The 15235-nt window shown below is 49.3% G+C and overlaps 1 protein-coding gene across 3 annotated transcripts in view; it reads right to left on the bottom strand.

Moving 5' to 3' along the window:
* RGMB (repulsive guidance molecule BMP co-receptor b) overlaps nt 1–14111 on the bottom strand; it is a 32820-nt gene extending 18709 nt beyond the window's left edge. The window contains exons 1-3 of one of the 3 annotated variants that reach the window (XM_077347687.1): nt 13986–14111; nt 12450–12498; nt 7589–7821 (exon numbers count right to left, since the gene is read on the bottom strand). In XM_077347687.1, coding sequence (XP_077203802.1) covers nt 7589–7821; nt 12450–12454 — 238 coding nt within the window. In that variant the 5' untranslated portion in view covers nt 12455–12498; nt 13986–14111. Of the gene's footprint in view, nt 1–7588; nt 7822–8232; nt 9630–12449; nt 13915–13985 lie in introns of those variants that run through there. The other 2 variants (XM_077347686.1, XM_077347688.1) reach the window with 2 other exon arrangements.
* Nucleotides 14112–15235: the final 1124 nt, after the last annotated feature.

Here is a 15235-nt window from a genome sequence, read left to right as displayed (position 1 = left end):
TGACTGGAGCCAATTTCCTTCCAACAAACACACACTGCAGATGATGTTTATGACCAACAAACTGATGGCTACTACATATAAGGTAACTAATTCCCAATCTTGGACCCATTTGCTCATAACTCAGGCCCTGCTGAGTACCATAACATTTTCCCATCAGCCTTCCTAGCACTTCAACCCAAAATGGTTTGTAGTAAATATTTTCAATGCATCTAATACACATCTGCTAATCTCATTTTTTAAAAAATTAGAATATTAGGTATATGGTTCAGAATTATCTCTCCACTTAAGAACACATTTATGGGTAGTTTGTACAACCCCCCCCCATCACAGATTAAAAAACCCATTAACAGGGGTAACAGGGGAGTGGAAGAACAGCAACGATATGAGAAACAAAGAGTCTTAAACCACATCTCCTTTTGTTAGGGCCTCCATATCTAAACCCCATTCTTCTAAGCTTTACTGCAAATCAATTACTCTAAAAAAAGAAAATGGGGATTTGAAGGATTCTGTGATCATACACTTTCCTACTATGAGCCAACTTCAGTCACCCAGCACTCCTCACACTGTATAGTAGAGCACGATGGGGTGGAATGGGATGGAATAAACTGGGCTTGGGGCTCTTGTTGTCTTATGGAATGGCCTTCAGGAGACTACATGCTAAAAACCTTTTTTAAAATATTGTGGCATACCACTGGATATTGAGCAGAGTTTTGAAAAAGAGCCTCTTGTGGTGCAGAGTGGTAAGGCAGCAGACATGCAGTCCAAAAGCTCTGCCCATGAGGCTGGGAGTTCAATCCCAGCAGCCGGCTCAAGGTTGACTCAGCCTTCCATCCTTCCGAGGTCGGTAAAATGAGTACCCAGCTTGCTAGGGGGTAAACGGTAATAACTGGGGAATGCACTGGCAAACCACCCCGTATTGAGTTTGCCATGAAAACGCTAGAGGGCATCATCCCAAAGGTCAGACATGACCCAGTGCTTGCACAGGGGATACCTTTACCATTACCTTACTGGTATTGTTTAAGTTGTTAGTCAGTGTGACCCTTTAAGTCTAGTTAAAATAAACTTACAGCGATCCTCCAGCCACAGAAAAAAACATTCTGCAAATCTCAAACAAAGGACAAGGAGCAAAACAAAGCAAAAGTTGTACATGCTTTTAGTACTGGAAGCTAGAGGATTGGATATGCAGCTGGCTTTCCTTCTTGGTTGAAGCCCAAATGCTTTCTTTATGAAAGAGGAGATTTCACCCCACCCAACTGCCATAATTACTTAAAGAAACGCTTAATATTTGTTAAATATAGATATCATATATTGAAACTATGCTGTAGCCTGAGGTGGAAATAGACCTATGAAACACAGGTGGTAGATTTACAAATCCGTTCACATAAAACCATAGCCTTTGCTAAAGTCATACAACATCATGATTGGCTGGCTTAATCAGTGGCTGTAAAATACCTCATTTTTTCCACAGACTGATGCAGATAAAACTAGAAATGAAGGAACAGAACACTTTCTCCTAAACATACAGAGCCCAACCAAGTCTCTATTTTACACAAAGCCCATTAACGTCAAGAAATCTGGGTGAGGGCACTCTCTGTATTTAACAGTCTTCCCTCCTACCTCTTCAGAAAGCAAGCAAAGGGACAATAGCCAATAAAGTAAGACAAAGAGAGGGCATAGCACAGTACCATGTTGGAAGGTTCTGCTGCTCTTTCAAAATGAATTTCACATCCTGCCAACAATGCTGTGCCCTGCAATTTACAAAATGAAGTTTTCATGGCACAAACTGAGAGTCTCAAAAATGTTTGTCACTATATTCTGTAATCACTATCTTCTGTAATCTGTAACCATTAATAAAGCTGGTAAGGTGTGCTGGGAGGAGCTGGGACTCACCGCCTAACCACCAATCAGGTAGCCTGTCCAAGCTGCCCCATTCCTGATTGGCTGTTGGTCCAATGAGCAGCCAATCAGAAAGGATGACCCGCCCCTGGTTTCATCTTCCATTTGGAAGAAGTTCCAGTCTGTGGGCCAGTGGGGGAAGGGGGGAGAGAGCCCCTGCCAGTGCTACCACTGCCCCAAGCAGCTCCAGCCACGGCCTTGCCAGGCCTTGGGTTGGCAGGAGGAGCAGAGGACTGCCCCCCCAGCACTCCCCCCATCCCAAAAAGGCCCATTGAAGCCTCTCCAGACCCTGGCTGGCTTGCCCGGGGCAGGCAGGGGGCGGTGGCCTAGTGCCCATTGTATTCAGAGATACAACAAGCTTTTCTGCTAGTATTTTAATAAGAACTGAACACAGTGATTCAAGCAGTTGATACAAAAACTACAGTTTAAAGAAAAACTATGCCAGAACAAAGTCAACCTACTTCTTCCCATCCCTTCTTGCATTCCAGCCAGAAGATGCTCCTGGAGCTCCTGAAACAGAATTCCAAACTTCTCAGATTTAAGGACTGATGCGTCATCTAGCCAGAGCCACTCAACACTACAAAGATACTGCACTTCTCTTACATTGCTTTCCTAAAAATATGAATTTTAAACTACACGGCACATTTTCTCATGCCATAGAAGGACTATCCAAGTAGCATTGTAATGCGGGATCCATGCTTTTCATTAGGAGAGTGTACTGTCTCTTTTACAGGTGTAAAGATCAGCTTTGGTCATTTCTGTTAATAGCTTTTAAACTGTAACCAACTAGAAGAGTAGGCATCTGTTTGAAGTAAACTGAGCACAAGCACACACCCCGTGCCTTTTCAAATGCAGCCTTTTCTCCAATCCTCCTTCCCTCCTACAATCATTTCCCCCTTGTAATTAACTTGTTTCCATGGACACCAGAAAGCAATGGCAGCTTTCAAACTCAGATTAAGCACAAGAATGCTCAAGGGAATAAAAACTATGGTAATCAGGGCACCTGGATAATGGCACTGTCAGTGTGATTGAAAAGACGATCAGAATTATCAGACAAATGATTAGAATTACTTATACTAAGATGTACAGTTACACGGTAAGCATTTGAGTCAAGAAAGACGCAGCAGCTTCTTGTTGCAGAGACCATCAAGACACTGGTCTCAGAGAACTTTTAGGGAATTATTTTAGGAGGGGAAAGGGTCTGATAAAATAATCTAGCCTGGTCCTTTGATAGAACATGTTGCCTCTTGCCCCTCAAAATCAAGTACATTTCATCATCATCATCATCCAAGGCATTTCTCAGTTTCTGGCTTAAAAAAAAACAAAAATAAGGAGGAATATATTAACAGGCCATCCTATGTATGTTTCCTTGGACCTATGAGCTGCTGAACCCAGTGAAACTTACTTTGAAAGAATTGGATCCAGGATCGCAAACTTGCAACATAATCAAGAAAGCCAAGGGAAGGCACAGCATTGGTTCTCATTTCAGAAATGCATACTCAATAGCAACCCTTCAGTGACTGATAGCAAAAACATTCAACCTTGGTTTGGCTTTCCACAGCCTAAGATTAAAACTACATCAAGTGCAACTGAAATGTGAAGCATTTAGACATGCTTCTCATACTTTGCCGTTAGCACAACTAGAAATAGAAGCAGAAACAGCGCAATCTATTTCAACTTGGCTAGTTTTCCAAAGACTCAAATTAGTATTCAATTTTTACCTGGTGCTGAGAGACAAGAGACTGCACAAGTGCAAAAGCAAGAAGCATATAGCTGTAATAAAACATATGGCTAGCCATCTGCATGGGAGGGGGGGAAACACTCCACTGAATCCCTGCAATATGCTATGACAAATCACTCCATTTCAGAGAGTCATTGTGATGATCATATCAGAAAAAGTTGCTTTAGCAATTCTTATTGTCTGCCTAGTACCAAAAATGGGTGGTGGGAGAACCAACAGCCACTTTTTAAATGTCTTTTCAAAGTTCACAAGCTCTGATGTACCACCTTCCACCTATTTGGTAGAAGTGTCAAGCTAAATTGGGGAGCTCAAGGTTGGATTCCCCTCTCTGCCATGGAAACTTGCTGGGGGACCTTGGGCCAATCACACACATTCAGCCTAGCCTACCTGACAGGGTTGTTGTAAGGATAATACAGAGGGAAAGAGAATGAGATAAGCTGCTTTGGGTCCTCACTGGGGAGAAAGGTGGAGAAGAGATGAAGTAAATGAATGTACAAATACATTAGTAGGAATAAACAAACATTCAAGGCCTTGATATATTCTCTTACACATATTTCTGGGAAGCAGTCTGCAGTTCAGCATGCTAAGTGCTTCAATTACAAGGTAAGCATTTGTGTCAAAGACAGGCTGCATTTGCAGCCTTACAACCTGCAAGACCTCAGGAAATGCAAAACATGACAACATACAAACATCCACAGTACAGAGGCAGGTACAAATGAGGCCATCCAATGGCAAGCAGAGTGACTCCTCTGAGCACAGAGCACATTTATGACATGGAGATTAGGATGAAATGTCACAAATACTTTCCCATAGAATTAAATTAGCATCATAACATTTAATGCTTCCACATGAACCAGAACTGAAATCAGTTTGTTCAGAGGTAGAACCAGAACAAAGTCTGTTACGCCTGAATTCTATCCAGAACTGAACACAACCATCACCACAATGGTCTGGCTCCACAATTAAAACACACATTAAGAGAACTCAAGCAATATTTACTTCTGATTGACAAAGAAAACTAGGCCAAGTTGTTGCAAATAACCAGTCTAGCCAGTAAGAGTGCCTTATCTTTTATCAGATTACAGTCTCTCCCAGTTCTAAACACTACTGAAATCACTGGATTTACACATGGAGTATTTGTTAATTGCCTTTTCACCATTACATAGATGGAACAAAACACCATTTTTTATACCACAGGCAAAATCAAAACCCTTCCACATCTGCATCCTTGCAGAAATCTTTAAATCCACATAACGCCTTCTGTACAAGCCCTTCTGCTCTGAAATCCTGCCCTTCTACCTAAATTTCAGTTTCTTTGTGATTATCATCTATAACAAAGATTTACCAGTATTTAGGACTAATCTGGAGGGCAATACCAGAAGTTCCAAATATTACCAATGGCCCTGAATGTTTAAAGAAAGCTACTAAATTCCTCTGCTGTTTGTTCACAACCAAATTGTTAATACTACCCATCCTCTTTTGTAAATAAAGCAAACTTTGCACATTTTAATACTCCTGGGCTGGTGACTTGCATACACAAACAATCACAAGTTGATAGAGTGGATCCAATGAAGGGGCTTAATTCTTTTAAGGATCACAAGGGGGGGGGAGACCACATAATGGAAGCCAACTAGCCTTTATCCCTATCTTAAACTGGAAGGTGATATGGTCCCTTTTGCATCTCAGATACTCCAAATTGGGGGGGGGGGGATAAAAAAGTAAATGTACTCAATAAAAGGTTGAATTCGAATTTCAAATTGTTAAGCTGCTCAAAGTTAACAAAGGGGAGCCTTGGCCAGAAGTGCCTACAGATGCTGCAGTCTATACTATTTCACGTTTCACTGCCTTTCAATTCAATTGCCTATATGCCCCCAACACCCCTTTATGCCCTTGTGTATACATGTAAAATGATGACATGGGCATTAGTATTTGAAACTATCACAAGAAATCTCTTGGGTTTTTCCTGAAATATAATAAAAATTCCCTGAAAACTGACCATATCATTGCTCTAAAGCAAGAGTAGTCAAACTGCGGCCCTCCAGATGTCCATGAACTTCAATTCCAATGAGCCCCTGCCAGCAGATGCCGCTGCTGGAGGTCTGCAGTTTTACTTCCTCTGCTCTAGATACTGATCCAAGCTAGAATCACCTTGGCCTGTTTGCAAACTGCAAGTAACCTTGTGGATTTCTTGGGCAGCCTTACACCCAACTAATTTTTGGAACATTTTAAGACTGAGATAGAATTAGTGGAATCTAAAGTTTCACCAAACACAACTTGTATCTGGCCCCGATCTCTATGCCTGTGCAAGGAATATGGGCGAGGAAGAAGCTAAACAAACACTATATGTAACTCTGAAGGGCAGCCCTGCTCATCTGCTGTGGCAAATTCAAATGACCAGCACAGCAGCAACTTAAAGAGCAACCAAATCGCTCTAGAATACAGAATTGGCACTCACTTCATCAGATGCATTGGAGTCTATCTCTCAAGCAGCCTAACACATCTATAAAGCCTACTGAATTCCACAGGTTCAAGTGGGTAGCCATGTTGGTCTGAAACAAAACAAATTTAACAATTTAGAGTCCAAGGGCACCTTTAAGACCAACAGAGTTTTATTCAAGGTATGAGCTTTTGCATGCAAGCACAGTTCCTCAGATATTGATTGTATGTGAATAAGTGTGCATGCACAGAAAAGCTCATACCTTGAACAAAACAAAAAGGTGTCACTGGACTCTAAATTTGTTCTGATTTTCATAGGGCTTTTAAACGTCCACCCCACCGCCAATACAATAAAACTTTCTATAACATGGAGATGTAGGATATGATATTCTCTACATTAGTTCTGCTTACACTATGAAGAAATCTTTAAAGCTGGTATGTTATGTTGGGAGTGGGGGCAACTCTAGCATTTCCACACAAGGTATTTAGTATCAGACTATTTTATATTCAGGAATCATTGCTTCATAATCAAATCTGCTCCAATCCTTGAAAGATCAGCAAAGATGGCAGAATTCCAGCTCTCTTGCCTCTTATCAACATTTCATATTTTTAGCCTCTATGAAGCTCTAGCCCCCGTCTTAGAAAGTCGCTTTTTATTCAACAGTTTGCCAGGATTAGACTTCTGTGCCAAACTTTCCTCGGGAAAGTAAAGAGGCCGTAGCCTCCCTTAAAAGCCAAAAGAAACCTCCTCACATCGCCCTAGCCAATTGCTGGCAGCCGACAGACGGCGGAATCGTGCAGAAACAAACAAGGGAGACAAGCCGAATCAAGCCCTACCAAAGAGCGGCGGGTGAAGGAGAGGAAATATACTAATGCCAACTCCGTAAACCAGCAAAAAAGCCCTCTGCAAACGAGAGCCAGCGACTTTCTTTCCCCGGAGTGGAGTTGAGCTAGCCTGGCCTTGCCTTCCCCTCCCAAGAGCCTCCAACCGCCAGCTGCAGATTGCAAGAGGCCTGCGAAGGAGGAGGCGGCGGCGGCGAGAGGAGAAACCAGATCCCGGCGCTGACTTGGTAAACAGGAGGCGGGCGGGGAGGGGTGCCAATCAAACTCGCCCAGACACCGCAGCCCCCTCCCGCCAGCGGCTCAACTCCGCGCCCTTTCACGCCGCCCTGCTAAACGGGAGAACAGTGCTCGGCTTCATGGAGGGCCGGCGGGGTGGGCGGGAGGCACGCGGTGCCCGCGCGGCCGTCAACCTCCCGCCCCTTCCCAAGACCGGGCTCCGGGGGGGGGGGGATGGGGTCTGGGGCCACGAGCCAAGCAAGCCCACCTGCCCGCGGCCGCTTTGCAACGCGTCTTCTCCCCGACGCCGCGGATGAACACATGGCCTGAAGCCCTGTCGCCCCGCGCCCTGCTAAGGCAGCCCGGAGGCCGTCAGTTGCGCACCACTCCCCGGCCCACTTTCACCCTCCCGGGAAGCGGCCACCCCCCGCGAGGGGAGGGCAGCGGCGGCAGTACCTGCGTGGAGCAGCACCCCGAGGCTGAAGAGGACGGCAAGGGCAGGCAGGGGCGGGGGGCTACGGCGGCGGTGGCGGCGCCGCTCTTGCTCAGCCCTGGCGGCGCTGGCGCAGAAAGGGGCCGCTCTCCCCATGCCCGTCCATGCAGCTCGTCGGGACTCCAGCGCTGGGTCGGCGGCGGCAGGGCTGCTGCATGAGCAGGCGGTCGGGCTTCCACGCTTCCTCTTCTTCCTCCTTCGGTCAGCGCCACGGTGGGAGGAGGCCGCCGGGCCACACGGGGAGGGCCGCCGGAGCCCGCGAAGGCAGCATCGCGATGGAGGGAAGGAGAAAAAGAAAGAGACACAAAAGCGAGTGAGCGGCGGGACGAGCCCGGCAGAGATCGCTGGTAACGCCGCCGCCGCTTCTCCTCCCCCGTCGGCCGCGCGCAGCGAGCGAGCGAGCCTTTGCAGCGGAGCGGAGCGGCCCGCCACCCCCCCGGACTCGAAGCAATCTCAGCTCCGCACACACGGCGAGCTCGCGCAGCCTGCCCGACTCTTGCCTCGCCCCCCCCCCCCCCAGCCCGACACTCCTCCCGGCGCGCTCTCATTGGCTCAGCCCGCCCGTCTAGCAAGACAAAGGCAACCCTCATAGGAGGCCGGAACTTACCTCCTCCCTCCACCTCAACCAATTTCTGGAGTAGATTTACAAGGAGCCTGCCGCGGAGGTGTTTACAGCTTGCAAGGGCCGATTGTTTTCAGATTGGGGGGTGTGGGCGTGCACGCAAAATTCTAAAAAAGGACGGCCCAAATTCCCTCTTCTCGCTTTCTACCGGGCTAAGAGGAAACGGTCTGGCCACTCGGACGCCGCCAAGAGTCCCCCCTCCCTCCGAACACCCCCCTGGCGCGCCTCTTCCAGCCCACGAACTCTAACCAAGTCCGTACAAGACACTGGCGAAGGAGCGCTGCGCTCGCTCGGCGGAACCGAAGCGGAGGGTCTGGTGGAGTCATGTGATTCGGCTCCGTGCCCTTCTTGGGCAGAGCAGCCAATCCCAGCCCCGCCAGAGGCCAGCCGAGAATTCCGCCGAGGGAGGAGGGAGGCCGAGGCTCACGTTCCCACTCGGAATGCGGCTCCGGGGTTGCAGGCGGAGCGACCGGCTGCGCCAAGGCCGCGGGGCCGACGGAGGAGTGTGGCCGGGGCGCGCTCTCTGCTTCCGAGCCGATTCCCTCCCCCTCCATTACGGGCCTCAGTTTATTGCACTCCTTTCAGGGCGGGTTTCGGATTCGACTGCCCTAAGCTCATGAGTCGACATGGATAGGATCGTGTCGCAAAGGGCTTAGAGGAAGGAAGTTAAACGATTAGTCGAGCGCTTCTTGGTAGCGGGGAAAGCGCGCCTTCTTAAAAACAAGTCGCTAATTCGTATTGGCTCCCTGAGCTACAAGCGGGCCTGCGCTATAACCGCGAAGTTAGACGCCAGTCTTCTCCCGACTAGGTTTCCTCGGAAGTTAGCCGCTTTTAGAAGTGGGAGCGCCAAGACTCCCCCCGGGCGGTGCAATCCTAAACAGGTTCCCCCCCCCCCCCGTCGGACTTCCCGTCAGGAAAACGTTTGTAGGATTGCCGTGTAAAGCCCGTTAAGATTACTCAAGGATTAGACGAGCTGTGGTAAACTCGGCTACCAGGGCGGCACGTTGGTAGCTAAATAGTAACTCCTGAAGTGTGCGTGCAAACGACGGTTTATGGCCAGCATTCAACTTGGTTGCGGATGGACTCACACTTCGTGAAATGGCTCCCAGGCGGACGAAGGAGCAGCCCGCAGAACGGGCAAGGCACGCAGCCTTCAGGAGGGAAGGCGAACGACGTCCAATTTCCTTATCTGAGAGTGTAAAGTGGAATCTAATCTTCGTGAATTGCTTTGACACTTCAATACACTTTCCTGTTTGTGGACTCTGGCAAGCCGCGCTCTCCTTGGGGCGGTCGGGCGAGTGGCTTTTATTAACCCCCTGCTTCCCAAACGCTCTTGGAAAATGTTATGCGAAACAGACCAGCGACTGTTGGTACCCAGGGCTTGAGAATAACAGTCACCTGGAACCTGTGTTCCTCAAAGGAAATGTTGTCCAAACAGGTATTTCAAAGTGCCCCTTAAGTTGTCCAGGCAATTGATATGCTGGACTTTAACAAAAATTAAATCACAGCCATATGCTAAAACTATACAGTACAGTCTCCATAAATCAGCTTCAAGAACCAAGCAAGTCCTACAGAATGTAAGAACACAAAACAGCCCTACCTGCTATCCTGATCCTAATGACACTATTTGTAAAGATGGTTCACCAGGGAGACTTGTTTTGCTGGTCTGCAGCCTGTCCCATACAAATTCACACCAGGAAAAGCTTCACCTGTTTCAGGCAAAAATGGGGGTAGAACAGGCCTCCTTTTATGTGTGAATGTTCCTGGGGACACACTGATGTGGATAATCTCAGGATTAATTGAGCAGCAGTCCACCAAGAGCAGTTCTTGTCTTTGATATAATTCAGGTACTCTTCTTGAAGTGTACCTCAATGATATCCAAGATGGTTTCAGTAATAACTACTGGTTTGGCTCATTTCCTATTAGATTGGTTGACTCACATATACCCATTCATCACTTTGATGGCAGCAACATGAGCAGATGTGTGAATGAAGCCATTCCAGTTCTCAACACCAGCTTAAACTCAGTGAGTTGGAGCTAACCTACTTTTTTGCTAGTGAAGTAAGAGTTTATTATATTTGTTTTAAAGAAAGGGAAAGGGAGAAGGCTATGCTAAGAATCATGGGACTGGCATGTGCAGAAGCTTGCCTGTGAAGTAATATTACCTTTAGCCAGGGGTCAAGCTTTTAAACATGCACATATGAATCAGTTGTAGACTTTTTATATTTAAACAAGGTAATCATAGTATTTACAAACTCGACCCAATTGCCCAATTTCAACTAGGTTACAGCCTATTTCCAGACAGGCTTAATTAGAAATTCTACCAATTTCCACAGAATGCAGTCCTAAAAACTAAAGATCATCAAAGTCAAAGGCTATAGGAAGGTGTGATTCTGCACTGTAAATTAGTACTCCAACTTTGGGCTCAGACCTATAGACCAGTCAAGTCTCCATCCATGTACTATAACTGGTTTTACAAAAGTAAAGAGTTCACACCTTGTTCTAGTAGAGATTCACCTGCCTTGAACCACTTAGTTGTACTGTATCCTTTGTCAGCAGGATGTTTCTTTCCCCCAGCAGTTAACCTTCCCCCCCTCACTGAATTAAAATGAAGAGTTCAGAATAGCGTAAGAAATGTATCAGAATTAAAATGCATCAGAATTTGCTGTACAACTCCCCTACCCCTTCAGATCTAGCACCCAAGCTGAGTCTTGGACATCCATGTTACAGAAGGGGAATTCTGCAGCAGAAAACAAAAGCCTGAAAGAACTTGGCTTTGCTCTTGACAAATGCCCTTTTCCAATAGCTAGCCTGTTCCCAAATAATCCTATGAAAAGTCGAAAGCCACTAGTGAGGTCAACATGCACCCACAGCAGGCAAGCCTGGAGTTCTTACTGCTGTTCCATGACAGCCCTCCCACTGCAGAGGGCATTCTTGAGTTACTGTAAACATTCAAGCCCTGAAACGTTACAGCTCTCCTGAAAAGAAGCTACATTCCATACAAGATGTTTTATTGTTTGGTTGTAAGGGGGGGGGAGTTTTCTGAGTATTTGCCTTCACATCTTTCCTTTTACAATATCAAGAATGCTAAATTTGCTTTTAAAGACATTTGCTTTAAGGTAAAAAAGTGAGTCCAGTGGCACCTTGAAGACCAACAAGGTATTTATTTAAGGTATAATAAGCTTTTGTGTGCAGCTGTAGATCATGTCCTCGCAATCTATTACTGCCTCCAATCAACTGTTGTGGGATCTTGTTTCTGAAATGCTGACATATCACCATGGATGAATGAGCTTGTAAAGGGTCAGCAAAACCAGACAGCTAAAGCAGGCCAAGGATCTAGTTCCTGCTCTGAAGTAGGATCCTCTGTTTTGAGTTCAGCCAACAACACTACTTAACAGTCACCTGCAACAGTATACAAAAAATAACCCAGGGATTTCCCATAGAAATCACTGTCCTATTGCCAGTGTAACCATCTTTAGACTTTAACTATGTATATCTTTAAAGCTGAGAAGCCAAGAGAAGAGAGATTTAAGCAAAGTTTCAGCTGAAGTCCAACCTTGACTTATAGGCACAGGAAAGACTTCAATGGTCATTTGAATGAGCAAAAAACAATCAGAAGGAGCCCATGAGTTAAATCTTGTTCTTCAGAAGGGACAAATCTCTGTCTCTTTGGCTTGATGGATGGCGGATGGAAAAGCATAATGATCACACATTTGGAGGATTCTCCCGGTTGGTTTCGGTAATTACTTCTGGGTAAAGGGCTCAGAAGCCTTTAGCCCACTTGAGCTAAAAACAGGTTCCTTTGTAAGAGGTGAGAGCATTCAAGCAGAAGGAGGTGTGTTCAGAAATGCCAGCTGGTCTTAAAATGGAAAGTCCTTGCTGGCTTGCAGCTCGAAATGGGACATGCAAAAGTAGCGGGGGGGGGGGGGGGGTTGAAACAGAACATTTCAAAGGAACAAGCTGCCGGGTGTCTTCGAGCTACAAAGTATGCCAACTCCCAACCCCCCTTCCAGGGTGGTTATGGGTTGCAGAAAGCCTCCCAGAAGGCTCTTCACCGGATCTGTGCCAGCACAGAAGGGCTCTGAGCCTCTGTCCCGGGACTGCCATGAGGCGCGCCGCCCTTGCTCGCTCCCGCCATTGTGGCCCCTTCCTCGGCACGACCAGCGCTTTATAAATCGGCCTGGAAATACTTCGGTACTTACATCATCTTTAACCCTTCCGGCGCCGGTCGGATCCCGAGGCTCGTCAGTCCTGCATGGCAGAGGAGGATGAGAAACTGGGAGATTCAGGACCCGCTCAGCAATTACAAGAAGAATGGGGTGTGTCTCTCCCCCCCCCCAAAGAAAAAACCCCCAAACCCCCTGGAGCTGTCTCTTCTGCAGAGGCCAAGGGAAAGGGCTTCTCTCCCGCCTGCCGGGAAGGAAGTGATGCGATCTTGGGGACTGGAGCGATGAACTGAAAAAATGCAGCGTAGCAGGTGCAAAAAGCATTTGAGAGCCGCTGGCCAAAGCAGGGGAAGCGATTCGCTTCCTGCCCATTTATCTCAGGAAACCAGCGCGGAGGAAAGTTAACCTCTTGTTAGCCGGCCCGCTGGAAGCACTCCACCCGCTTCTGAACACGCCGGCAAATGTCGGGGTGATTCTGACGGGCAGCCGGCAACGGGTGTCGGGCAGCCCCGGGGCATCTCTTGATGTCCCTGGCTTTGGGGAGCCCCGTCTGAATTCTCTTCTCGCTTTCAGGGCACGGAGGTTTGGGAGCTCGACTCCCAGGCGTCCCCCGGAGAGCCAGACCTCCGAGGAATAATCGCAATCCTACTGACTGCCCCGATCCTAAGGCTGCGATTCAGACCAGCAACCGCCCCGGGCTCCTTCCTCCACAGTTCGCTGCACAGCCACGAGGCTGCCTTCCAAGGAGGAGTTAGAGTGAAGGCGGCAATGAGAAGCAAGTCCGTGTGATTCTTAGGGGCGTTTATTCCCAGGAAGGGGGTCGCTACTTTTGCCCTGTAGGAGTCCCGCGGCTGACTTCCAGGGAGCCCCCGGGCCCTTTGCCCTCCCGCTCCTCCACAAGACCCGGCTGCCCCCAACTCGCGTCCCGCACACGTTGGCGAATGCCCTTCCCGCCTGCCTCTGCGCCAGGCAGGCCAGCCGACGTCTCAAGTGCGTGGACAGCGCCCCCGCCAAGAGGGCCGGTGGCGGCGAGAGGGCCCTCGCCTCGGTCCCTTGCGCCTAGCAAGCCCCGCTCGCTCTCCCCGCGCTCAGGGCACCAGCCTCCCGGGCGGCGAGGCCGTGGGGCTCCGTCGGCGGAAGGCGGTTCCTTGGGGGCTGCTGCCCGGCACCTGGGGTCGGGGCTGTTCTCGCCGCCAGGTGCGCCTAGACAGAGCTCGGGGGGGGGGGGCGCCCCAGGCGAAGGCCTTCCTGCCGCTAGTTCGAGGGGAGGGGAGGGGAGGGGGGCGGCGGGCCCGCTTGCGCCGGCCTGGGAGCGCTGCAAAGGGAGGCCGCCGCCGCCGCCGCCGCCTCGTCACTTTCATCGCTGGAACGCCCGCCGGGCAGAGGGGGTCTCCCGCAGCCGCGTCTGAGCGGCCGGCGGGCCGAGCCTTCCTCGGGTCGCCAGAGAGACGCAGGGAGAGGCCGAGGCGCCGTCCAGCAGGGCAGCGGACAGGGCTCTCGGCAAACAAACGAGGCGGGCGGAGGCCCCGACGCCCGCCTCCCCGTCCCGGGAGAAAAACCGCTGGAATGTACCTGCACATCTGGACGATCAGCTGGCGAGTCCGCCTGGTCGCGTCCTCAGCCGTCGGACAAAGGAGGCTTTCTCCGCCTGCCTCCTAGAATTACTCCCCCCCCCCCCGCTCTCTTTTCTGAGCGCACAGCGCAACCGAACCTCTCTGCCTCTGGAAACACTCCCCCCCCCCCCAAAAAAAAAAACCGTTTGCTTTTATTGCCAGCATACCATCTCCGGCCACCGACCAGTTGGCTACTTTCTTTGCACTGGATTAGAAGACGAGCGTGTATCGCCCCCCCGCCCCCGCCCCTTTGTTCGCAGTCAAAGCGTCTCCTTCTGCGAGGTTCCTTTTCCTTCCAGAAAATCCCCCATGGCAGCGTCTTTCTCTTTCATGGGAAGCAAGCAGGCGAAGCTGTCAAGAGATGGCTTTGCCCGTCGTGGCTTTTCAAATCAAAGGTCACTCTAAAGAGAGCCAGGTGCTTATTCTCACCTGCTTCTTGTCCCCGTGGAAGAGTCAACAACGGACTCCCCCCCCACACACACACTTTCTCTTCGTTGATTTTTACATTTGCAGTCACGTGAATTCATGCCAACCCACCCAGTGTCCCTTCTGAGACCAGCAGAGTCTATACTTAAGGCAGGACACCTGGATGGGAACTGGGGTGCAGCCAGTGGGATCTATGCATCCTGGCTGCTTTTCACCAGGCTTTGTGGCAACCCCTGCTGCCTGGGAGCCTTGAAATCCAACACAGTGAACCCGGTTCCATCCGCATCCGATCCTCTGCTCTGTCTGAGCAAGAGGCCTGTGGGCTTCCTAAGGCATGCTGGTGAACAAAACGCCAGTTCTGTCCAGCTCCAGCATGCCTCAGACCTGATCGGAAGTGATCCGAAGGAGCTGTCAAGGATGTGGTGTGCCACAGTCCGGCAGACAAAGCTCTTGGAAGGGATGTTAGATGTCTGGCTGAGCTGAACAGGGTGTGCTATAAAGTGGGCTTCCTGGCCATTACCCTGCAGGCATCTAAGGCGGGGGAACCCTTCCTGCTGTGGCCAGCCTTCTTCAACCAGCCTGAGCTTTAGATGCCTCATTGCCCAGTTATTTCACTAAGCTCCTTACAGCCAACCCCCATTTAATGAAGACGCTGCTGCCTTTTGAAACAGCTGGAATCTGTACAAGGTTTTCAAAGACCACCCCTGGCTCATGCAGAGTGCTTTGCAAATGAGGATTTACCAAGGCATGTGGGTAGGTCATCACCCTTTTCAAGGGGCAGCT

Source organism: Paroedura picta, chromosome 7 (genome assembly GCF_049243985.1).
Source record: "Paroedura picta isolate Pp20150507F chromosome 7, Ppicta_v3.0, whole genome shotgun sequence".
In the NCBI taxonomy this organism is placed as follows: Eukaryota; Metazoa; Chordata; class Lepidosauria; order Squamata; family Gekkonidae; genus Paroedura; species Paroedura picta.
The sequence above is the reverse complement of the archived record's forward strand: the minus strand, read 5'-3'. Positions and strand labels throughout refer to the sequence as shown.